Source organism: Myodes glareolus, chromosome 23, assembly GCF_982192425.1.
Source record: "Myodes glareolus chromosome 23, mMyoGla1.1, whole genome shotgun sequence".
Lineage (NCBI taxonomy): Eukaryota > Metazoa > Chordata > Mammalia > Rodentia > Cricetidae > Myodes > Myodes glareolus.
Window position 1 is genome coordinate 38,173,132 of NC_142048.1, and position 26,526 is coordinate 38,199,657.

The 26,526-nt window shown below is 39.3% G+C and overlaps 1 protein-coding gene across 1 annotated transcript in view; it reads left to right on the top strand.

The window, feature by feature from the left end:
- Window positions 1-26,526, top strand: part of Tnks (tankyrase) — a 138,737-nt gene that overhangs the window by 27,736 nt on the left and 84,475 nt on the right. Inside the window, exon 3 of the mRNA XM_085680807.2 lies at window positions 16,880-16,975. Coding sequence (XP_085536933.1) covers window positions 16,880-16,975 — 96 coding nt within the window. The remainder of the gene's footprint in view (window positions 1-16,879; window positions 16,976-26,526) is intronic.

The window sequence follows — 26,526 nt, forward strand, 5'->3', positions numbered from 1 at the left end:
AAGCAAGTAGGACTTTGAAAACCCTTCCTTCCAGAGCATCACTTTCATTAAGTGTCTGTGTAAACCTTAATCACACTAAGCTAATGGCCTGGAAAGCTACAGCTTCTTAATGAGAGCCAGAGCAGCTTTAGCTACTGGACTACTCCACTAGGACTCCTGACTTAGTCTGTCATGTTATCTGTCACATATCATCCATTAATGAGTTATGGAGAACATTCATTTCCTTTTGCTTCCATGCTCTTTGGAAAAATTATTTGAAAATTTAACAAATCTTTGAGAATTTTTTAGAATTTACTTTTTAATTATGTGTGTCCCTGTGTGGGTATGTGATCTTGAGTTTAACTACCACAGAGGCCAGAAGAGAGCATTAAATTCCCTGGAGACAGTTATAGGCCATTGTGAGCTGCCTGACGTGGGTCCTGGGACCTGGACTCAGGCCCTCTGAGCACTGAGTAGAGCACTGAGTTCACCACTGAGCCATTTCCAGCCTAGCTTTGGGAATATGATTCCATTTGTTTGATTATTCTCTGTTCTTTTTTCCTTCAGAACAACTCTCATCTTCATTTTTAGCATCAATTTTCCTTATAAACAGTAAACTTTGATATTTTAAATTTTAGTATAACATTTTTGGACAACACTTGGCAAAATTCTATACTGTATCTTTGAGAAGGAAAACAGCAGTGAAGGTACCATTATTTCCTCTTGTGACACAATGCCTCAAACTCTGAGCATCTTGCCTACTGGTATTCAGATGCCTTCAAGAAGATGAGTGTGTTTTATATTGACCTGTTAAATTTGGTAGTATGTGGTAGGCCTTCTGGATGCTAGTGATAATTATACCATCTCTCTCACACACAGAGACTTATATTTGCTCTTATATATTATTAAAATTCATAGGGAAGTCCTGGTTTGAATTCATTCTAATACTGCAAGAAACATAATAAAGATGTCTAAATTAAGAGGAAAAGTAAATAATAATAACAAGGCCTAAAACAAAATATTTTTAAGTGATATTGGACTTCACCTAATATTGAAATTTATTTACTAAAAGATACTCTAGAACAGACTGGCCATAATAGTTCAAAATAGTGTGTCAGTGAGGGGCATGACTCAAGATTGGTGTTGTTTGAAACGGCATTTGAGACGACAAGTGGCTCGTTTGCTTAGGCACTGCTCCATTGCTTGCTCTAACCCTACCTGGTGTTCCTCTACATTCCTCACTTTGTCTGGCATTTCAGAGGCAGCTCTAGTTGGAGACAAGGATTTTGGTTCTTACTAAACTAGAAAGGCAACTACAATCTTTGTATTATAGGCTTAAAAAAAAATATGGGCTCTCTGTAGCACTTGGCCCATTTAAGTCTGCCAGTCTAGACGGCTGCTAGACTTTGCCATTAAACAGGATCCAGACATGAGAAAGTAAACCTCAGTGTGAATTGTTTAATATTTTCTTCCCAGCTATGATAGTATAAATAAGATTTTCAATAAAAACATTCCTATTGTCTGTCACAATCTATATTTTGGGTCAAGACTGAAATTCTCTTAATTTGTTGTAGTAATATTTTGTTTGTGTTTTAACAAATAAAGCTCACCTGAAGATCAGCATGCAGAGCTAAGCCACTAGAGGCCAGGCAGTGGTGGCACACACCTTTAATCCCAAGACTTAGAAGACAGTGGCAGACAGATCCCTATTAGTTCAAGGCCACCCAGGGCTACACAAAATTGATCCAGTCTACAAGAGAAACAGCTCACACAAAGGTGATCCCGGCACTTGAAACCCCACGCCTTTAATCCCAGCACTAGGGAGGTGGAGACAGGAGTGATGTGGCTGGGCAGAGAGAGGAATATAAAGCCAGAGGAGACAGGAGCTCAGTGCAGTCTGAGCATGCAGTCTGATCGCCCTTTTGGTCTGAGAATTCGGTAGAGGTAAAAAGTTTCTCTACTGGCTGGCTGTACTGCTTCTCTGATCTCTCTGCTTTCAGCCCCTAATATCTGACTCTGGGTTGTTATTATGAATACCTATTAGAGTTTGTACTACATTTGGTTGTGCGACTCCGTGGAGTCCTCGTTAGGGAGTGAGGGCACACACTTTCTGTGCATATTTGGAGTTCAGTTGTGAGTGTGTGTTGTTGTTGTTGTTGTGTGTTGTTTTAAGAATATCCATGAGTACGGGGACTGGAAATATGAGAAGGGATCATGATGTTTTCCAGAATTATGACTTCATGTGTTTAGTTGTTGATGTTGTTAGAAGACATTGGATGCAATAGAAACAGAAGAGATTTTTAGGACAAAGAAGAAAATGGCCTCTAGAACTCGCATAGGGGAAGAAGGCTTGTGTTATAATTCTAGGGCAATCTTAGCTTATGTTCGCACAGAATGACGGGTAGGAAAGAGAGTTAGGAGTACTGACTTTAGTATTAAATACGAAATCTAGTTTATAACTTAACCCAAATTTATCAGCTTGGGACACATAATGATACCTTGTTTATCATAAAATTTCATATCAGTGTCTGTCAGTAAGCATTGGAGAGGCATGTCATTCATTAAATCACAAATGGGAGAATTCTTCTATGTAAATTTAGATGTTTTTCCCCCAGTTGAATCCAATTTTTGAGCATTGAGGTACAAGGGAAAATGTTATATATGGCTATTTATGTAATAAAACACAGGAAGGTAAATAGTTCACTAGGGCGAAATAAAGTAATTTATCACATATATGGTAGAGTTAGCAGAATCTTGAAGTTTTGATCATTTTTGTATTAAAGACTTTTAGAGGCATAACTGAAACTGGAATTTTGCATGGTAGTTGCTTCCTGACTATTTCACAATTTAAGGCTTATTTCTAGAGTCTCAGCATTATTTATTCTGGAATCTAGTTAAGACTTATTTTCCATCTCCCTCGTTTATTTAATACTTTACCTACAATGTTAGTCACCTGATTGATAGAAGAAAGTTTTAGTTTTTATGACTTGTAGAAGTGTTGTTTTGGCAATTATAGTAAAGCAGCATGGATGAAGATAATTTTTGTTTGAAGAGAAATATCACTGATCTCTTTATAAAAAACATGTATTTGTAATAAACCTTAATATTTGTCATAAAAACAATGTACAGCTGTATAAAGTAGAAACATTGGGGAATATTATTTTCAGGTGTTCAGGTGTGTGACTTTTGTTTATGCCGCATTTGTTTAACTCTGTGAAGCTGTGTTACTGTGCCTGTCTAAAACACCTGATGGTCCTAATAAAGAGCTGACTGGCCAGTAGCAAGGCAGGAGCAAGGATAGGCGGGTCTGGCAGGCAGAGAGAATAAATAGAAGAGTTCTGGGAGAAAAGGAGCCAGAGGACAAGGAGAAGAGGACATCAAGGGCTACACAGCAAGCTGCTGAGAAAGAAGGAAAGAAAGGTATACAGAAATAGGGAAAGATAAAAGCCCAAAAGCAAAAGTTAGTTGGGATAATATAAGTTAAGAAAAACTGGCAAGAAACAAGCCAAGCTAAGGCCGGGCATTCATAAGTAATAATAAGCCTCCATGTGATTTATTTGGGAGCTGGGTGTTGGGTCCCCCAAAAGAGTAAAAAATTCACACAACATAGAAGTCTTCATTTTGTGAACCCTCCGACTTGCCATGTATGTCTTTTATGTATTTTAACATTAGTTTTGAGCTTATGGTATGTTCTCATCCTCGCTTATGCGTTAAGACACCAGCCTAGGTAATTTTCCTTCCAAATTGCAAATTGCCACTGTACTGCCTTCTGCTTTCCTGGACAAACTTTAAAAAGTCTACAAACAGATGCATAGCCAAGATGAATAAAATTCTTTTTAGTGAGAATTTGGAGTTAAGAGTCTGATGATGCTAATGAACGTATTATTTGTGGGAAACAAGGAGAAACAGCAATACAGTGCAATTTGAGGATCTGTCCTGGCTGATTTTATGCCAGTCATTTGTGAGAAAGGAGCCCCAGTTGAGTAGATTGGGCTGTAGGCAAGCCTATAGAGCATTTTATTTAGTGATTGTTGTGTGAGGGCCCAGCCTATTGTGGGTGGGGCTACCTCTCGTCTGGTGTTCCTGGTCCTGTCTATAGGAGGCAGGCGAGTAAGCCACAGGGAGCAAGCCAGTAAGCAGGATGCTTCTATGGCCTCTACGTCAGTTCTTGCCTCAAGGTTCCTGCTTCCTTTTAGTTCCTGTCCTCTTTGAGTTCCCAACGTCATGGAAGTGTAAGCCAGACAAGCTCTTTTCTCCCCAACTTATTTTGGTCATGGCATTTCATCACACAAAAAAAATAGTTACCCTAACTAGGATAGGCACACTTCTGCTTTTCTTTTTCATGAGGTCTCTCTGTTCTTTAGTAAGACTTATTATTAAAATAGCTTGTATTTCTTGTAATATAAAACAGTTATGGTAAAGTTGGCACTCAAATACAAAGTAATAAACTATTAATAATTTCACTTATTTTATTTTACTGTTTTACTACTTACTTGTGTTTTTATGCTTTAAACCTCAGCATTTTTCTCTTTAAATGAAATTTTACAGTAGCTGGGTAAATGAAATTTTACAGTAGCTGGGCACCTAAAACCATTTGGAGATGGGTTCCACTTCGTATCTGTGTGTTAGCGGAGTGTGGGGCCCTGAAGATGGAGATGTTTTCCATGTCGTATCTCTGTGTTAGAGGAGTGTGAGGTCCTGAAGAACCGGAGGAGAGAACCTTTCAGCCAGGGCTAGTTCTTCCTCTTAGCAGTGTACAGGGACAGTTTGTGGTTGTCGTGGGACTTGTACCAGACACGTCATGGGCCGTAGTCAGGGTTATTGTTAAACATCTTAGAAGGAACAGGACAGCTCCCTACTGTTAAATCCCTACAGACAGACCAGATAGGATGAAAGTAGCAGCTGACTACTTCAACAAAGTTCCGGAAAGCTGAAGACAGCAAAGTGAAAGATAAATCGAAGTTGTCAGCCCCTCTTTCCCCTGTCTACACACCAAAAAACGTGACCCCGAAAGAAAGAGGGCCAGATGACTGCTGTATCAAGAGCCCAGGGAGACTGCAGAACCAGATGAGAGGGAAAGGCAGAGGCTCCCTGTGTCTGAGAAGTGGAAGTGCTGACAGCTTCCCGTACTCTCTGTCCTCAAGGGATCAGAAGATGATGGCTGACACTCAGGTTAACTGCAGTCCCTGTATTTATCTGTGAGCCCAAGAGGATACGTGCAAAGTAAGCAACATAATGGAGCCAGTACCTCACAAGCAGGGAATATCTGCTCCAGGGTGTTAGTAGGTTCACAGTAGAGAAACCTCTGCTCAGACAGCGCTGTCCAATAGAAGTCCAATGCCGCCACATGAAGGTAAAACTTTTCCAGTAGCCACATCAAAAATAGGTGATAACCAACTCACTGATTTTTTTCATTTAACACAATATCTACAAAATACTACTTCAGTATGTAATGTTTATAAAACATTGGTACTTTTTATATATTTTTTCAACTAGAGTTCTGAAATAGGTTTATACTTAAAGCATATCTCAGTTAAAATTCTTGAGTTTGTGTATGTACACATATGCATACCTTTTAAAAATATATTATGTACAGTTGTACAGTGTTCTGCCTGCATGTATTTATGCATACAGTAATTCCTGCACACCAGAAGAGGGCACCAGATCTCATTACAGGTGGTTGTGAGCCACTATGTGGTTGCTGGGAATTGAACTCAGGACCTCTGGAAGAGTAGCCAGTGCTTTTAACCTCTGAGCCATCTCTCTCCAGTCTTTCCCCCCCCCCCCCTTTGGCTAACCTGATTATTATTGTGTAGCGTAGGCTAACCTCAAACTCAATGATAATCCTCCTGCCTCTTCCTCCTGGGTACTGGGATATTGGTGTGTGCCACCTCACCCAGCTTTGTGAGTAATAATCTGTATTTGGATTTAATAAAATTGCTGTTCATAATGTAATGTCATATGCCTAAGGTATTTAAAGGACATGAAATGCTTGCTAGTGACTACTAGGATTTCAAATTTAAAATTGACCAAAATCAAATGCAAGGAACAGTTGAGATCCAGTCTCCTGAGACACATTTCAGACGCTCTGGTCATGTGTACTAGAGGTGACCATATGGAATAACATATCTCAAGAATAAAGGGAAATTATGAGTAAAGAAACCAAACTAAATCACAGCCGTTCCTTTAAAATTCTTCTCTGGAAACCAGCCTAGTTCCCTAGTCATTACATTGGAATATTCGTCCTTTCATCTCAGTTTTGGAAGAGCTTTATAAGTGGGTCACATTAGGCTCTGCATTGTGCAATGACATTCTCGGGTCCTCCAGAGGGTGTTAATTAAGATGAAGGCAGCTTACTTTACTCAGTGAATGTCGCTAATCACCCAGTGCAAAAGACACCATTGAGCATCAAAGAAATGTTTATCTCATGTTCTTCAGAGAAGCTTGCATATCAATAAACATGAGTGTGTTAAGAGAGCAAAGCCTCTCTTTTTAGGCCTCAAATTGAATGTGGTATATACAACATTTATCTCTGACTAAAGAGTTTAGTGAGGGTGTCCAGCAAATGGCTCAGTAGCTAAAGGCTCGTGCTACCAAGCCTGACAACCCAAATTTGATCTCCAGAACCCACATGGTAGAAGGAAAGAGTTGCCCTAAGAATCACCCAGATCACCCAGGTATATACCATGGCATGTATATATTCTCATATTCTCTCTCTCTCTCTCTCTCTCTCTCTCTCTCTCTCTCCCTCCCCCTTCCCTCCTTTCTCTCTCTCTCTACACACACACACACACACACACACACACACACAGACAAGTAACTATTAAAAAAAAGAAAACTAATAAAAGTAAATGGTTTATTTAGAAATTGCAACAGTGGTTAGGAAGAGTTAATCTGTATTAAGTTAGAGTTAGGCTGGCAAAAATGACTTATGGGCAGTTTATATTCTGTTACTTTGTCAACTTTACATGGCTTCTGGTGTTGGCTACTTGTAGCCATTGTTCCTGAGTTCTGTGTGGCAAAATTTCTGGTTTTCTACACAATTAATGAGTTTGTTATTTGGAGACTACTTTTTTCTTCTTACTACTCTACACGAATCTTCAGTGAACGGTGGAAGCCTGTGGGTCGTTCTGCAGGCCGGCAGGGGGCGCTGACAGATGGTACGAAACTACTTGCACTGGGCCGGGAATTGAACTCAGGTCCTCGGGCAGAGCGGTCGGGTGCCCTTACCCCCTGAGCTGTCTTTCTGGCTGGTTGAAGATTTCTTGAACCTGTCGATTGCTTTATTATTGATCAGACTTAGCTCTTAAGTGTGGTCTTGTGTTGTGTTTGGTTTTTCTTACAGGACAATTGACAGTGTGTGTCAGAGCTTAGATTCCGTCCATGTGTGCTGTGCTAATTTCTTTCTCCTGTTCTGTTGGGGAAAATACTCATTCATCTGTTTTTCATTTCTAAAATTTTATCAACTGTTTCTGATATAGTTAAACCCCCAGAATGTTTTAGCTTATTGGATATATATAAAAGCAACATTCAGTCTTAGTACTTACAATATTCATTTTGTTTCATTTACTTTATTTTCATTGACAAACATTTTTCCCCTTTGGAACCACCACTATGTTCATAATGAACGTTTTCACCACTCTATGAAATTTTTGGTATCTTTTTTTTCCCAGCCTGACAGTAGTAGTTTCTCTCTCTCTCTCTCTCTCTCTCTCTCTCTCTCTCTCTCTCTCTCTCTCCCCTCTTCCCCTCTTCCCCTCTCCCTTCTTCCTCCCTCCTCTCTTCTCCTTCTTCTTTGCTCTCTCATTAAAACTTTTTAAATGTTTATTTTATGTATATGAGACAAACAAATGTGTACGCCTGTTGCTCATGGAGTTCAGAAGAGTGTGTCTGATACCCTGGGACGGTAGTTACCAGATGATTGTTCTGAGAACTCTACCATAGTCCTCTGTGAGAGCAACAAATGCTTAGTTTTTGAGCCATCTCAACAGCACCAATGATAGTTGCTAATGGTCAATTGCAGTGTAGATTCCTTCCATACTAATACGGTTTGATGGACCAAGACCCCTCGAAAAGTCAACATGAATACCCAAAAATACTTCACCCAACAAAAAGCAGGAAGCAGTTTGGAGAGAACTACACCCAAATTCCCTAAATGATTGTTTTTAAATGTTTGTTTCCATTTAAAGGGGGATATGCTATAGAGATCAATACTTTGCATTGGTATAGATTTTGGTCTACTGATACAAATTTTAGGTCAATTTAATTATATGCATATTACTGCTCTTGATTAAGATATTATGTTTGTGCAGCTCATTTAAAAATGTAATGTATAATTTAAAAATATAGGTTAATAGAGAGTCATCTATAATAGTCAAGTTTGTAGTCATGTTAGTTAGGTTTCCTAGATGTACAGAGATATATTTCAGTTAGATAATCTTTGACACTTTTAAAGACCTACAGTATTTAGCATTTAAAATGTTTTAAGAACCTAGGACTTTTCATGACAGTGAGACACATCTACTCCTGGCAGCACCAATCTATTTCAAAAGGATGATGGGCGTTGAAGAGGCTCCTCATGGAGTTCGTTAGTCATTTGGGCCAGAAACTGCTCTTGCCTGAACTGTTTGGCTGGATTTGCTGGACCCACAAAGAAATGACTGCTGAACTTGCATAAAGGTGAGACAGTCCTTCAGGGTCCCTGCTTCATGAAAGGGCCTGCCAGGTATTCTGCAGGTCACAGAAGAAAGTGACTGTCAAGCTGCCAATATAGGTGGAATTGTCGTTGAAATTTCCTGCTTTATGGAAAAAAATCTGCTGTATATTATGGGCTTGTAGGCTGAAGATGGATGCTCCAATAATACAGAAGAACTTTGGGTGACTGTCTGGGCAGCGAGATGTCTCTGTCAATTCAAGAGTTTGGAAGTTGCTTACAATGCACTTCCTGTTAACTTAGATAATATTGTCTCCTTCTGGGGACATATTGTGTATCTGTAATTTTTTTCTGACCAGGAGAACTTCTTAAAATGCATTAAATGCTAGGACTACAGCTGCTTTGCCATTTGGCTCTGCCTAGTCCAATATGGCAGAGGCCACACTCACCACTTCCACTCTGGTAACCAGTTGGCCCATGCTGCCACCAAGTAACTTGCAGCATGCTGCCCACAAACTCCATTCAAGTGCTCGGCCTCCTGAAAGAGCCAGAGTTTGTGCTGGCAACAAGGACCAGGAAGCAGCTTTTTTGAAACCATAGAGATTTTTTTCTTATTCTTTTTTTTCTTTTCTTTTTTTTGCTACTGCTGAATCCAGGAAGACGTTTCTTAAAGGAACTGCGGCATGCTGTCATCTAAGAGAGCCCATCAAGAAAAAGAAATGCGGCTAAACTCTGGTTTTTTTGTGTGTCTAGAATTCTATAACATGAGGGCCTACTTGTTGGAGTTTCTGTCTTGATCAGTTCCCACAACTGGAAAACCACACAAAGGTCTCCATAAGTTATAAACTGAATGGCCCGTTAGCTCAGGCTTCTTATTAACTCTCATAACTTATATTAGCCCATTATTCTTATCTATGTTAGCCACATGGCTCTGTACCATTTTCAGCAGGGCAGGTCACCTCTTCCTTCTTCGGTGTCTGGACAGGACTGCAGGAAGAACTTTCTTCTTCCCAGAATACTCCTGTTCTCATTTCCTCGCCTCTACTTCCTGTCTGGTTGCTCCCCCCTTCCCCCATACTCCCTGCCTGGCTACTGGCCAATCAGCCTTTATCTAAAACATAATTGACAGAATACAGAATTGTCCCGCACCAGAATTCCTTTCCAAGCTCTCTCAGGTTTTATGTGATTTAGCCAGCACATGTTGACATGTGTTTTGTTTATTCCACTTGTTTATTCCCGACTGCCCAGAACCGAAAAAATCATTCTCACATCACTTATGGATAAAGATTTAACAAAATTAATAAATTTTGCTTCTTCGTTAAAAACTTTGTTAAAGAGTGCTTGTCCTTTTGATCCCATGTACATAGTAGTGGAGGATTCGTGATCTCTGGTGTACTTTGATAACTCACAGTGCAAATGTTAATGCAGTGAAATAAGGAAATAACGTTTTAATTAAGAAAGTAATTTTGACCTTGAAGACCCCCAACCCTGACCTAGGGAGTGCTCGTCACTCCTAGCTAAGGTGGCCTAAGGAGGCCTCTCTTTTCCTAGCTGCAGCAGGTGTGCTGGTGGTGTCTGTTTTTGTGCTTTCTGGAGGCAGGAGCATTCCTCTCAGCTCTCTTCTCCTCTGGTGCATCCCGACATGTAGCAGCTACAACGATCCTTTTAAGTTTCTGGGATCCTCATATACACCCACCTGTCCTCATCCAGAGATGCAAGCCCCTCATAGTGTAGGGAGAATGTTATTTATAGTCACTAATTTGGGGTGAGTTCTGTGCTTTCCTTGCTCCTGTTTTGCCACCATGAGACCTAGGAAAGATGGTTTTTATCTGCCTGAATCAGTAACCAGCTTCAGAACAATAATACAACAATGTCTTCCATGCGTCCTCCTCTAGACTCCCTTTTCCTCAAGTTATTGCCGCTAGTTCTTAAGTTGTCTCAGTAACTGCTGGATCACATGGAGTTGCCTTTAGTTTTTGTTACATCTCTTTATTTTCATTGTTTACCACCTAAGTGAGTTGGCCATTTCTCAAAACTGAAAATGCTTATCCTTAAGTCTAATTTAAATTCAACGAGCTACATTATATACGTTAGCAGCAGTTACTTCAATTATGTTTACTGTTAGTGGTAAATCAATTCTTGATGGTTAAAAAAACTAGCATAATAGTGGGACTCAATCTTCTTATTAGCTTGACTACTTTTGTGTCCTAGTAAGTAATGTATATCTTGAATGGGAAAAAATATGTTTTAAAACATTATTTTAATGGTATCATTTATGCCAATATATAATATTACACTATTACATATGTACTTCTGTTGAGGAAACTATCATTGTAAATAAGCAAGGATGTATTATGTTTTTCAGTTAAAAAGAAAGACCACTCCATTCTTGTCTCTTATCTGTTTTATATGTGTTTTAAGACAGTATCTTATGTAACTCAGGATGGCCTTGAGCTCACTCTGTAGCCAAGGATGACCTTGAACTTCTGATCTTTCTGGTTCTCCCTCCAGGGTGCTGGGATTACAGTCATACAGTCACCATGCTTGGTTTTGTATAATGCTGGGAATCAAACTCAGGGTATGGTGCATGGTGGGTATACACACTCCACCAAATGAGCAACGTTCTTAGCACCCTCATTGCTTAAATCCCATGTATGTTATGAGAGTTCTAACGTTGAAGAGTATTTGTTTACATTTTGTTCTTTAGTATATACTTTGCTAAAGTATGAAAAATTTTGTTGCTTAGAAACAAGAACTGTAAGGCCAAGGCGGGGGAGGATCATGAGTTTGAGGCCTAGGCTATATAATGAGAGCATTTCTCAATAAATAAATAAAATAAAGGAAATTATGGGTGATCATGGTACTCATTAATTTATATTCTATATTATTCATATTTTACTTTTGTATTATATTTGCATAATACAAATACTCTGAGAGACTTGAGTTTGTATTGACCATACAACATGGACCCCAATTACATTTTGTGCTAATAGTTAAATTACCTTTGATGATTTCACACTTGGAAAGTACATTTTGAGACATCAGATTTGACTCTTAAATACAACCTCTAAAGTACCATCTGGCTTTCCTAAGAGCTGCCATTGTCCTTCGCTTTTGTTTATGGCATTCTTGCTGTATTAGAATGTAGTCTTACACAAGTCCCTGCCAAGAGTACTGTGTAACACACCAGCGATGACTTTCATAGTCGCAACCTGCCCCATTGTATATGGAAAGCATATTTCCTTTCTGCATTTCCTTGTTGAAGGCCATTCAGGCTATGACTTGGCTGCTGTGGGAAGTGCTGCAGTGTGCACTAACGTGCAGGTGTCTGTGATATGTGGTTGGATGGAATCTCTGAGGTAGGTTCCCAGTAGTGGAGTAGCTACCATGTGTTACCTGTAGGACTGATCTCTAGCTTTTGGAGAAACTTGTATACTGAAAGATCTGCATTTTAAAATGTGCTTTAAATATTCTAAGTAGCTAATAGGTAGTGGGTACTGTCAGGCTTCAAGCTCAGCTTCTAGGCATACATTTTATATTTTCATTTCCTCCTCTCATAGTGTGAAAGACAAATTTTTAATTGCACATACCTTTACACCTAAACTTTATAAAGTTAATTTTGTGACCTATGTCTAATAAACTTGAGATGGTTAAGTCTTTTCTAATAATGAATTTTGTTAGCAGCAGTTGATTCAAGTAATTCAACTAGTCTTTTCTGTTGTGACATGTTCTGCTGAGGATGTGCCTGTGTTTATGTCAAGAAAGAGCTAAGAGTGACCACAAAATGTTTAAAAGCCATGCATTTCAAGCAGAGCAGTTGCTACTTTTGAATCCACCTAACCCAGAATAAAACTGAGACTAAATTGCCAACTTCTCTTGTAAACTAGGAAAGCTATAATAGTGAAGATACTTACTGTGAGAAGGATTGAATATTCAGTTCCTTTCTGGAGGCACAGTCAGGCTTTCAGTACTTTGTCTCTACCACTTATTAAAAATTGCTGAATCAAAGTTCCTATTATGTAATTGTCATATTCTGCTAAATAAAAATGTCTTCACCTCCATTTAAAGCAGGATCTGGTGTTCCCAAATACAGACAAAAGCCAGTTTTTTTTCTGATAGCTGCTTCTTTTGTTTCTCTATCCTTTCTTTGCATATAGCACTCAACAACTAAGCAGAAGTATTTACCACCTTTCTTTGATTCTTGAGTCTGTTTTATTTTTGAGATGCCTAATAGACCAATCTGGAACTTTAAAAAAATTTCCTGCAAAGGCTCTTCATTTTGGCTATATAGTCAGACTTTTCTATAGGGATTTACATGTATATGTAGGACTTATTAGAGTGGCTTACAATGGCTGTCTCTCAACAAAAAGTCCCAAGAATTGTCCAGTCCACAGGGATGGATATCTCAACTGGTCTTCACTATACATAATCTCAAAGAAGCAGGCTGTAATACCAGTGATGTCTTGGCAGGAGGATATATGAACTTGCCAATGAGAGTAAGGGCAAGCAGGCAAAGATGAAAGCTTTTTCTGTGCCCTTTATATAGACTGCCACAGAAAGGTTGGCCCAGATTTATGGTAGGTGTTCTGATCCCAGATGATCTGGTGTGCCCAACTGCTTGGATTTTTAGTTAATTCCAGATGTATTCAAGTTGGCCACCAATAATAGCCTTCAGTATGATGAAGTAACAACAGCTTGATACTGTGTTACCATTTTATTCCTGACTCTTGAGCCAACTTAGAAGCATCTGAAAAATGATGGTGTTAATTGCTGCGTTCAAGAATTAAATGATTCAGGGCTGGAGAGATGACTCATTGGTTAAGAGCACTGACTGCTCTTCCAGAGGTCCTGAGTTCGATTCCCAGCAACCACATGGTGGCTCACAGCCATCTATAATGAGACCTGGAGCCCCCTTCTGGCATGTGGGCACACATGGAAGGAATGCAGTACACATAAGTAAATTTAAAAAAAGAATTAAATGATTCACAGAAGTGTCCTCCCCACCAATGACACAGGGCCCATGGTAAAAATCATAGTGGATGCCTGAAACCTTGGGCAGTCTGTACTTTCCATATAAACTATGTGTAAGTAATCTATATTGAAGTTTAATCAGTATAGTACACATCACAGATTTTCAGTGGTGACTAATAAGATAGAATTATTATATTGTAGTGAAAGTTGTTCTAAGTATACTCCAGAGTTTCCTTACCAAGGTGCAACAGCGTAACTAGCATGGATTTCTTTCTCCTTCCTCAACAGTCTCAGTGATAGATCTGTCCTTACCATAGATTTTTTTATTGTTTATTTTTTTATTGATTTTTATTGAGCTCTACATTTTTCTCTGCTCCCCTCCCTGCCTCTCCCGCTTCAAACCCACCCCCCCCCCAAGGTCCCCATGCTCGCAGTTTACTCAGGAGATCTTGTCTTTTTCTACTTTGTACTTCCCATGTAGATTAGATCTATGTAAATCTCTCTTAGTGTCCTCATTGTTGTCTAAGTTCTCTGGGATCGTGGTTTGTAGGCTGGTTTTCTTTGCTTTATGTTTAAAAACCACCTATGAGTGAGTACATGTAATAATTGTCTTTCTGTGTCTGGGTTACCTCACTCAAAATAATGTTTACTGGCTCCATCCATTTTCCTGAAAAATTCAAGATGTCGTTATTATTTTCTGCTGTATAGTACTCCATTGTGTAAATGTACCACGTTTTCCTTATCCATTCTTCGGTCAAGGGGCATTTAGGTTGTTTCCAGGTTCTGGCTATGACAGACAATGCTGCTATGAACATAGTTGAGCACATGTCCTTGTGGCATAATTGAGCATCCTTATTAGTAAAGTACTATTACTGGGTCTTGAGAAAGGTTGTTTCCTAATTTTCTGAGAAATTGCCATACTGGCATCTAAAGAGGTTATACCAGCTTGCATTCCCACCAGCAATGCAGAATTGTTCCCTTTTCCCCACAACCTCTCCAGCATAAATTGTCATCAGTGTTTTTGATCTTGACCATTCTTACAGGTAAAAGATGGAATCTCAGAGTTGTTTTGATTTGCATTTCTCTGATGACTAAGGACTTACCATAGATCTTAATATACATTCTTCTCTTCATTTAAATTGAGAACTTTGTCTTCTCACTTAAAGAAAACGTGTTAATCTGCCTTTGAGATCTTTGACTCACGGTGTCATTACTGTTACCTTTGAGGCTATTACTAAGGAACATAAGGGTTCCTTGAACATCAGCCCTGTGATGCTTGCCAGGATGGTGAGCTTAGATGACTACTAAGTGACTTGTAGGGAGGTAGTACATGCAATGTGAATACACTGAACAGAGGATTGGTCCACTCTTGGATGGATGAAGCAGGGTACTCAGAATGGTGTGTGCTTTGAAACTTGCAATTACTTCTTTCTGAAACTTTCTACTTAATATTTTCAGACTATGATTGGCTCTAGACAACTAAACCTGTAGAAAACCGCAGGTGTTAGAGGATGGCCTTAGAAAGTCTGCAGGATCTCTGCATCTTCTCAAGCCATGCTAGTTTTATTACTCAAGTGTAAAATTACCCCAGCTGTAAGGCAAGAGATGTGAATGCTTGTCTCTGTCGGCTCTCTGTTGGAGCAAAGCCATCGATTTGATGGTTTCTGCATCACAGAAAGAACTGCTTTATAGACAGCAGGACTCAGTACTTGGTAATACAAAGATCACCGTCCAAATATTCCAAAAGAATATATCAGCTTCAGTGTAGAACTTTGAATGATTATCAGTAAAAACTCTGAGGCTTATCAGTAGTTGCTCAAAGCTTGTAACTGAACTGTTTTAAACTGGGGGTGCGGGTGGGGGCGCATGTGTGTGTAGTTGCCTGTTAGGAGTGTGTTTGCACAATGAGAGTACCTGTGTGTATGGAGGCCTCAGACACTCTCCACTGTATGTTTTGAGATGGTCTCTCACCTATTGGCTAGACTGTGACCAGCTAGTTCCAGGGATCCTTCTGTTCCCAGATTCCCAGCTCTGTGATACAGATGAATGCTGCTGTGCTCACCTTTTTACTTTTTACGTGGTGCTAAGTATCAGAACTGAGCCACTGTTTCAGGCCCTAAAGATCTTATGTAAGTATTACTTATCTGAAATGTCTGAGACCAAAATGTTTCAGAGTTCAGACCCACCCCACTCCACCCCCTGGGACTTTGGAATATTTGCATGTATAAAAAATGAGGTGTTTTGAGGCTGGAATTCAAGTCTAAGCATGAGATTCATTTGTGTTTCATATATACCATGTATACCTAACCCGGCAGTGATTTACTATTTAAGTACCCGTCTATCTTGAGGTCAGACGGAATTTTCTCTGTGTGTGATAGGTGCGTGCTTGGAAAGATTCACTTTCCTCCCCTTTTTGGATTTCAGGTATTTGACTAGAGATGCTTTGTTTACATGTTTAAATATCAGATAGGTGATACCAAGGCAGCAGTCTCCAGCCTCCACTACTCTTACACAGCAGAGGTGGCATAGGAATGTTTTAGCTTGCCAAAATGCTATGTCCATGTTTTATTTAGCTGGCATTCTTTTATAAGAGCTTCTGAATCTAAAGGATTCTCTGCAGTTGGTTTTCATGAAATAGCTTTATTACATGCATTTCAGTGATTGAATTTCTATTTCTAAAAACTTTAATGGAGGGTCATTTATAGGAGATAGTTGGAGGGTTTTTTGTACGGCTGCAAGAGCTGGAGTAGTATGCATTACTGTGTCAGTTAAACTTCTGGAAGCAAGCCAGTGTGTTTATGGTGAGTTTCCTAGGAAAGCAGCGGACCACTAAAAGCCTGCACAGTATTACAACTCTTCTGAGGAGAGGAAGCTTTAGGAAATTCAGCAGTGAAGCAGCAGCAACAAGCAGTACAGTGGTAGTAAAGATAGGGCAGCTTCAGCTCGCACATCTCGCAGCGAGTCAGTGAGCAAGCACATAGCTCCCAAACCGCTGCCTCGGGAGGCAGAGCGGTACTGTCCAGGGCAAGCTTCTAGTTTCATGTTTATGATGTCAAGTCATGTGATAATACTGTACCATAAGTTGCCAACTTCGTTCTACTCTAGAGAGGATTCTTTGCTGCAGTGCTTTTTCGCTTTTTCTTTCCTTTTTCTTTTCTTGAAAGAGAAAAAATTGTGCAATGTATGTTTATGCCTACACCATGCCGAGGCGACACTTAGCAGTAAATAATCTCTGTATCCCTGAGGTAAGATACTGTTTCTGCTTTCCCTGCACAGTGCTGCTGCAGCACGGAGCTGATCCAAACATTCGGAACACTGATGGGAAATCAGCTCTGGACCTGGCAGATCCTTCAGCAAAAGCTGTCCTCACAGGTAAGAAAACAGAGCTAGCAGGCTCTTTGATTTCCTGAGGTTTTCATTGCACAGAATAAAATGAAGCTAAGAAAGTACTAAATGCCTCATTGATTGAATATCTAGCTTATTAATTGTGCTGTTCTATATTTGTGTAGCAGTCTTACTGCTTCCAGTACTTAGAGTCACAGCATTGAATCATAACGTTCCTCATTTTGTCAGTTTTATGGCTTACATCACAGTTTTCTTCTGCCTCCGCTTCTCGGCCGGTGTTGAAGCCCTTCACTGTTGAGCAGACAAGGGCATTTGTGTTGCTGTAGTAGTTTGCATCAGAAAGACAACCTGCTGCCTTCTCATGGTACTTGAGTGCTCCCTGCTCTCCTCTTAGGCAGCTTTTCACTTTTTACCATGACAGCCAAGTTTTTTGAACTGAGGTGGTAGACTGTCTTCTTACTTCCATTAATGCAGATTTGAGCTTATTAGTATTATTAAAGCAAGTGCCAAGGACCAACACAGAGGTGATGTTGTGGTACAAAGCACCCCTCGTCACGGTCTGCAAGATTATGTTTGCCGGGTAGATTCTGAGCTGCTGCTCTCATTGATCTTCATCCTCCGAGTGCTGCATTGGATCTATTTTTGTTTTGAGTCTCAGCATTTGAGCCTTGCTGCCTTTGCCCTCTTTTACTTTAACTGACCTTTGTAATTTGGAGCCTCTTTGTCACTGCAGTGCTAGCAGTATTGTTTTAGGTTGTGTGGATGTAAGTGACTCTTAACTACCTTTTAATTTGCTGTGTTTGAAGAGATCTGTGGTTTTGCTTAAAGTTTAACAGTCCATGCTGTGCACTTTTAATAGAGACTGTGAGATGAACAGAAGACGTGTATGTGCAGAAAGCTTTAAAAAATATATGGAATTTCGCTTAATTACTCTGCATGGAAAGACAGCTTCCCACTGTGGTAAAATTAGTATAATCACTGCTGAATCAGAGTAATCTGATTTTTCTCAATTAATTAAAGATTAGGTGAGTTTCTTCTCTAGGATAACATACACTAGAGGAATAAAACTGTTTAAATCGGTGTAGACAAAGTTAAATACGAATACATGCTTTTAAATGATGGAATTGAGCCTGTCTGATTTGTCTCAGGCCTGCCCAGGTCCTGAAACCCTCAGCCTCTTATTAAAAAGCCATGCTTAATAATAGAGCAGCTGTAGTGGTCTCTGACCAGAGGAGAAACACAGCTCGGAAAGCGTTCCACTCAATGTAGCTGCTACAGTATGTGACAATTGCCGAGCAAGACTATTTGTGAGTGTCCTCCCCCTGACCTTTCCTCTTCTCTAACTCTCTGCCTGCTGGCCGTTTGCTAGGTGCATTTGATGCACATCGCCTTTAGGTCTACTTCTACTCCTTGACAAAGTTTAGGTATAAGCCCTTAACCATAAGAAGAAGCCATCTCCTAATTTGCAGTGCAGGTTAGAGAAGATCATTTTAGTGTAGAGCTCCAGCATCCTCGCTTGCAGACTGGAGCGCCCCGGAGGACAGACAGCACATCTAAAATTGGTTTGGAAGCTGCCTAGCACTGCCCTTTACTTAGGTGGGGAGAGTCTACAGTTTTCTCAGTTACAGAACTACTACCATTGCTCAACTACTACTGATACTGTTCCCTTTACGAATGTTTTCTCAGACAACTTTTCTTTCAGCTATGGCTTAAAACTAAAAGTCTAGGACAGTAGTTTTCTTGGGACTATAAACTATTCTGCTTACACATTTATGCTATATAGTATACATCAAGGGAATACTCCGTTCAGCTATTTCAGAATGTTTTTCTGCCAATACAGGCTTGTTACTAAGGAATTCTTTCTGGTGAAATTATGATGGAAATATTATTTCCACAGCTAAATTTAAAAAGACTAAGCATTGATTTTCCAAAGGGAACTAGGTTCAGGTCACAGCCCAGTTTTGTCTAGCACATGTAAAACCCCAAGTTCAGTCCCTAACACACCTTCCCCCAGGAGGGGGCAGACTCTTGAAAGGAAGATCTCGGAGGAGCCAGACTTACTCTGAGTGAGTGAGGCTCATCTTTATTCCATATGAGTCATACTTCATTACATAACCTTTGAGGGTGATTTTCCTTCTTGATTTCTCTGTGGTTATTTGGGTGCTGAGTATCTTCCTGATAGTCTTATTGTTTATGTTATGAGCTTAGTGCATTAACCAAACAATATGCAGGTATACCTTAAAGCAAATTAGCAGAGTAAATCTCTTTATATGGAACATTAAAAAAACCTGTGTTTGATTTTGTTTTATTCATAAAGACTGCTGTCCAAAGCAAATATATACCATCAGTATAGCTGTTGTCATCTACCATATAACCTTTATTTTGGATAGTGCTGTTAGGCATTTGAAAGAGATGGCTAATTGGAGAGACTAGTTCGACTATTTGAGGAACCATTTGAGTGAGTGGTAGTTTATAGAAGTCCTGAGGGGTTTGGCTTTTGTTAATTACCTGTGTTCTTAGGTGATCACCTGGAGGACTTGGAACCCGTATAGGTTTGTTTGTTTTGTTGTTTTTTTAGAACAAGAATATTAAATGTCAAACCTTATGTAAATTTTGTTGAACAAGACATTTGGTGTGTTATGGTTATTGATTTTTAAAAATAATGTATTTTGGACTTTTTCTGTCTATAAAAATGTTTGGAATTACAGGGAAATATAAACATAAAAAGGAAAACTCACAATTCTTCCTTAGAGGTGACATTCATGTATTTTTCTATATAGCCTTTCTTCTTCTATTAGTATACAGCAGCACATGTTAGTAGTAATAAATAAAATATGTACATATACATGTTTGTATTTTTGCCAATGGTTGATATTCATAATATACAATATTTGATTTAGTGTCATGAATAATTTCAGGAAGACTATAAGTAGTCTTTAACATCAGCTTTTAATTCTGTAATTTTTCCCCATGGATATATATTAGTTCTTTGAGTGAATTCCCTCAATATTTAACATTTGGATAGATTATTTTTAGCTTTTCTCTTTTCTACTTTTTTTTTTAAGAGAAAGTCTTATCTATCCCAGGTTGGCACTGAACTTGGTGTTTAGCCTTAAGCTTGTTTTTTTGTTTGTTTTTGTTTTTGTTTTTATGAGACAGGTTTCCTCTGTAGCTTTGGAGCCTGTCCTGGAACTCGCTTTGTAGATCAGTCTGGCCTCAAACTCACGGAGATCCACCTGTCTCTTTCCCCCCCACCTTACCGCCCCCCAAACTGGGATTAAAGGCATGTGCTGCCACCACCCAGCTTTAGTCTTAAACTACCTTCACCTGTGCCCAGGGTTTGCGCATTATAGGCAAGCACTACTCTGTTTTTAGCTTTCATCCATCTTTGTGACTTTGACATAATAAATTTCACCAAAATTATGCTTCTTTACCATATTCAGGCTTAGCACATAGAAACAGGTGCTTCTGTTCTTGACGTTGATGGATGTGAAGGTTTGGGTATGTTACACTGGTTTAATTATAGGAATGCCTAATGTGTGTTGAAAGGCATTGTTTATTAACAGGAGAATATTTGTCTCCCATGTAAAATGAAATCTCTGGGGCACAATACAAAGGGTGGAGGGTATCAGTGGGACCCTCTACCAGGTTTCTCAGTGCTACAAAGTAAATACTCTTTCTTCAAAGCCAAAACAACAAAACCAAAACCACAAAGAAACTAACCTGAATTCATTGTCCTTGTAAAGCAATTCTGGTCTGTGGTTACTGGGCAGGCCTGAGCGCTCAACTAGGGCTCATCATCTCAGTCAGTGTTTAGGAGTCTGGGGTGTGCCTGGAGAGACTGGCTTGCTAAATCAGCAAATCTGTGCGGAATCTTACTCCACTGCTTTTCAGGTAAGGACTTTCATGATCTGGCCTGCATAGCTTTGATCACTAGGTTTTCACTCAAGTAAAAGTTTCTCATTCTTAACACTTTTCATTCACCCTCTTGGTAATTAGGTAATACTGTGCTTTGAGATGGCTGAACCAGTTGTTTCCCACCACATATGCCTTAGGGTCCAAATCTTCATCACGCCTTCGCCACTTCATATTTCTCTGAATATCAGTTCTTTTCACTAGCTGGAGTAGCTTTTTGGGGGGAGTTTTCAAGACAGGGTTCCTCTGTAGCTTTAGAGCCTGTCCTGGAACTTGTTCTGTAGATCAGGCTGTCCTCGAACTCACAGAGATCTGCCTGCCTCTGCCTTCCGAGTGCTGGGATTAAAGGTGTGTGCCACCACTGCTTGACTTTATTTTATTTTTTTTTAAAAAAAGAAAACAAACTATCTTTCATTTTACATAACAATCCCAGATTCTCTCTCCCTCCCCTCCTCCTCCCATCCCTTCCACCTTCCCATATTCATCCACTCCTTAGAGAGGGTAAGGCCCATTGCTTTGGGGAAGGTCCAAGGCCCTCCTTACTATATCTAGGCTAAGCAAGGTATCCATCCAAAGAGAATAGGTTCCTAAAAAACCAGTACAAGCAGTAGGGATAAATCCTAGTGCCACTGCCAGTAACGCTGCAGTCTGCCTTAGTCACCCACATTCAGAGGGACTAGTTTACTCCTATGCTGGTTTCTTCCCCCATCCAGTTGGAGTTGGTAAGCTCCCATTAGTTCAGACAAACTGTTTCAGTGAGTGTTCCCATCATGGTCTTGACCTCATTGCTCATATTCTCATTCCTCCCTCTCTTCAACTATACTTTGGGAGCTCAGCCCAGTGCTCCACTGCAGGTCTCTGCCTCTGTTGCCTCAGTTGCTGAATGAAGGTTCTATAGTGACATTTAAAATAGTCATCAGTCTGACTACAGGACAAGGCCAGTTTGGAATTCTCTCCTCTATTGCTTAGGGTCTTAGCTGGGGTCATCTTTGTTGATTCCTTGGAATTTCTCAAGTGTTAGGTTCCTTGCTAGCCCCATAATGGCTTCCTCAATCAAAATATCTCTTTCCTTCCTCCATTTCTACTTTCCTGTTTCCTCCCGTTCTCCTCCCCTTTCGCTTTCTCCCCTCCTTTTTCCCTTCCATCCTCCCTTCTCCCCCACCCTCATGCTCCCAATTTCGTCAGGCAGTCTTGTCTATTTCCCCTTTCCAGGTGGATCTATGTATGTTTTCTTAGGGTTCACCTTGTTACCATTTACACTTTGAAGTAATATTCAGCAGTAAAAAACAATGTCATCTTGAAATTTACATGCAAATGGATGGAACTAGGAAAAAAAAAAAAACATCTTGAGTGAGGTAACCCAGATCCAGAAAGATGAACATAGTATGTACTCACTCATAAGTGGATACTAGCTTTAAAGCAAAGGATATTGAGCCTGTCGTTCATGGAAAAGTCTTATTAAAGCACAAATCAACATCCTGTTCAGAACCTTCTTCAACCTAGTCCATTACTCCTGGATAAAATCCAAATTCTTCGACTGTGTCCTGTCATGATCTTGCTTCTCTCTTGCATATTTTAGTCTTTTATTCTGATCTGCATTTTCACTACAGTTGGTTGCTTGCTGTCCCTCAGACACATGAACTCTTTTCTGTGTCTGAAGTAAGAAGCATGGCTCTAGAACTTTGTTGCTCATTGATTCTGTTTGGATGTCTCATTATCTTGTCCCCAGTTTCTTAGCTAATCATTAGCTAATCATGTTTCTTCATGGATTTGTTGAGAGCTGAAATCATGTTCCATGACCTTTATTTATTTGTTCTAATAGGATGAAAGATTGAACTCTGGACTTAAAATGTATTATTAAGTGATTAGATTAAAAATATATGTCTATATGTCCAGGATCTGACAATTGGTAACTGAATAAACAGTAATGACAGATAAGGTCGTCATTAATCATTAATTGATATAATCTTAAACTGTAAAAAAAAATCCTTATTTTGTATGTATGCTTTGTTTGCATGTATGTCTTTGTACCACATGTGTGCTTGATGCCTATGGAGGCCAAAAGAGAACATTGGCCACTATGTTTACCCTCAGCCTAAAAGCATAAAGTAAAACCTGGCAAGAGCTCCATTCATCAATAATGGGATTTGTGAGCGTGTCTTCTGAGTTAGTGTGTACTTTGAGTGCAGCTGTGATTTTTGCTACTAAACTAGCAGTTCTGTGGAATTTTAGATTAGCACTTCAACCAAATTGGTATTTTAAATGTTTCTTTTAAATTTTATTATAGTAATTTTTGGTTTGTGAGGGGTGTTGTGGTATTGGACACTGGAATCGAGGGCCTCATATATGTTAGGCAAGTGATTTACTGTATCCCCAGTTCTCAGATTTGTTTATGTGGTATAGGTGATACTAGATTTTATTACTATTTTGCTGTTATAAGATTACTAGCTATGTCCTTGAAATTTTGATATCTGATACAATTACAGATTCCTGTACAAATGTAGCAAATGGTACAGATAGAGACCACCCATCCTCTTTCCGCCTCCCTAGTGGTCAGGCCTTGTAAAACTGCACAAGTGCACAGGAGGATACATGATGTAGTCAGTCAGTATGTAGAACACTGTGCCAAAGGGGAGTTTGCTGTGTTTCAGCTCCTGTATGTACTACAGTCGGAGAACGATTAGAAGGCAGGAAACATTCCTATCAGGCGGTGGTGGCGCATGCCTTTAATCTCAGCACTTGGGAGGCAGAGGCAGGTGGATCTCTGTGAGTTCTATAAGAGCTAGTTCCAGGACAGGCTCTAAATACTGAGAAACCCTGTCTCACCAAAACGAAAGAAAGAAAGAGAGAGAGAGAGAGAGAGAGAGAGAGAGAGAAAGAAAAAGGAAGAAAGAAGAAGAAAAGAAAGCATTCACTTTGCTGACTTTGTTTTTATTTTACTTTTAAGGAGATTGTGAAATATTACTTTTTAAAAATCCCCCACCCCTTTTTGTTAGAATAAACCTCTAACCATTTGGGCCTGGTGGTTTGTTGTCTTAACTGATTAATGTAGATAGGACAATTGGGTTAGGTGTTTTTTCTTGTGTGACTCCTGGTACTTTATATCTTTCAGTGAATTGCTGAATTCTATCTAAGTAAACTTTCACATCTGTTTATAGTGGGCTTGAGTGCTTTCATGTGTCTTATAGGCTGTTGCCCTTTACAGAGTCAGTAATGATATTCTCTGTTTCTTATTGCTATTTGTAATTTGTGTTTTCTTTACCTTTGTAAATTTCTTTGATATTTTTTAAAGAACTTACTAATTTTAAGTGTTTTCTTGTTTTGATTTTTTTTCTTGCTTGCTTTTTATATTGAACCAATTAGGCTTTTCTTGGATGTTTGAAATAAGAATGTTGAAAATTGACCAGGTGTGGCTCTCCGTTAGCATTCCTTCACTGTTAGAAGTTTCATCTAAACCTTCCTCTTACTGTGTGTGTCCTGTAAATGTTTGGTTTTTATGTTAATTCAGTGTAACATTCTTTTAGAATTAATCAAGAGCTTCTCCATACCCCATGGACTACTTACTGATGTTGTTTGGATCTTAAAAACTCTTTTTATGTTGCTTTCACACTGAGTTCAGTTCTGGGAAAATACTGTTTCATTTTTAATTCTTTTGGGATTTTTCTTTGTGTTTTGTTGTTTGTTTTATGGTCCTTAGTATGTTCTGTGGATATGATAAAAAAGAGCATGAGGTTGATACATGTATTCTAGATGTGTTTATTCTGTGTCCTGATTGATTTTCTCTCTAGTTTAATCAATTAAGAGAATGGTAGTAAAATTTTAGCTGAAGTTGAAAATGAAGTTGTAAATTTGTACCTCCTTTTAAGTTCAGTCGGTGTTTGCTTCAGATGTGCCATAGCTTCACTGTCTGGTGCATGCACATTTAAGATACCGTGTTTCTTGGTGAATTGGCCCTATTTTCATTATGTCAAGACCATCGCTGATCATTTTCTTCACTCTAAATTCTACTTGACTGAACCTGAGTTAGCTAGCCTATTGTGCTTTAAAAACATGATATTTGCATGATATTTATCTACCTGCTCATTTTAACCTACCAATATCCTTATATTAAAATTAATTTCTTTCACATAAAAATAATTGTGTAGTATTTTATTATCTGTTCTGCCAATTTTTTAATTGTTGTATTTAGACTTCCCCAAGGTCAATGGCAAAGTTGGCTGTCTTGATAGGTTATTCCTGCTTTTCTTAATTCTTTCTTTAGAAAGACCTAGGGGTCATTTTAGCTATGGCAGTTGACATTTCCAGGCTGCCAGCCTCTTTAGTCATGAGCTTTGGGATGTATGGGAACTTCCTGCCATGTCATCTTTATACTGAAGTCCCTAGTTGGTTGAGCTTCTGTCTACCTTTTAAAGTTCTCTTATTTTTGTCTGATGTGTCACATGTAAGTTTTCTAGGTGTGTTCAGTGATAGTTATAGGAAAAATAATATTTACTCCTTCACTAGAGATTCTAAAATAATTACTCATCTTTAAAAACGTTTTTTTAATTTTTTTTTTTTTTAGGAAATAGAAGGATGACTTAGTGGTTAAGAACTCTAGCTCCTGCTCTTTCAGAGGATCTAGGTTCGGTTCTCTGCACCCTTTTATATGATAGTTCACAAACATCTGTAAATTCAGTTCCAGGGTATCTGATGCCCATTTCTGGCTTTCACAGGCACTAGCACAAACATACATATAGTCAAAACACCCACAAACATAAAATAAAAAATACTTTTGAATCTTCTTTGACATAGTTCGTATATCTGCATCATTCTGATTTTCAGTGCAATTGACTATTCGTGTTATTTTTTGGGTAAATATTTGTCTTCATTGAGAATTTTATTCAGACTATTACAGTCATATTTACCCTAACTCCTCCCCATCAGTTCTTCCCAGAACTATGCACCCTTACCTTCCTATTCATCTAGATTCATTTTTATTTATTTGTATGTGTGCATGTTTGTGTGAGCATATGCCATAAACATGCCAGTTCTCAAAAAGAGGTCAGAGGAAGATGTTGGACCCCTTGAAGAGGCCAGAGGAAGATGTTGGTGTTATGTTGTAATAGGAGCGGCGGGCCACTTCCCACCACCCGGCTCCCAGCTACTTTACCCAAATGAGACTCTTAATCTCAGGGTCATGGGTTCGAGCCCCACTTTGGGCACCAATCAGGAGAAATGGTGTAGGAGGGTCTTCTGTCTGTGTGTTACTTTCATTGGTTAAATAAAGAAACTGCCTTGGCTTTTTGATAGGGCAGAATTTAGATAGGTGGAGTAGACCAAACAGAATGCTGGGAGAAAGAAGGCAAAGTCAGGCAGACGCCATGGCTCTTCTCTCCAAGACGGACGCTGGTTAAACTCATGCCGGTAAGCCACAGTCAAGTGGCGATACAGATTATTAGAAATGGGTTGAATCAATATGTGACAGTTAGCCAATAAGAAGCTAGAACTAACAGGCCAGGCAGTGTTTAAATAAATACAGTTTCCGTGTAATTATTTTGGGTAAAGCTATCCAGGAGCTGGGCAGCGGGAAGCAACCTGCTGTTCCTTTTACAACAGTGTTATAGGCGGTTGTGAGGCACCTAGCATGGCTTCTGGGAACCAAACCTAGGTTGTCTAGAAGAATA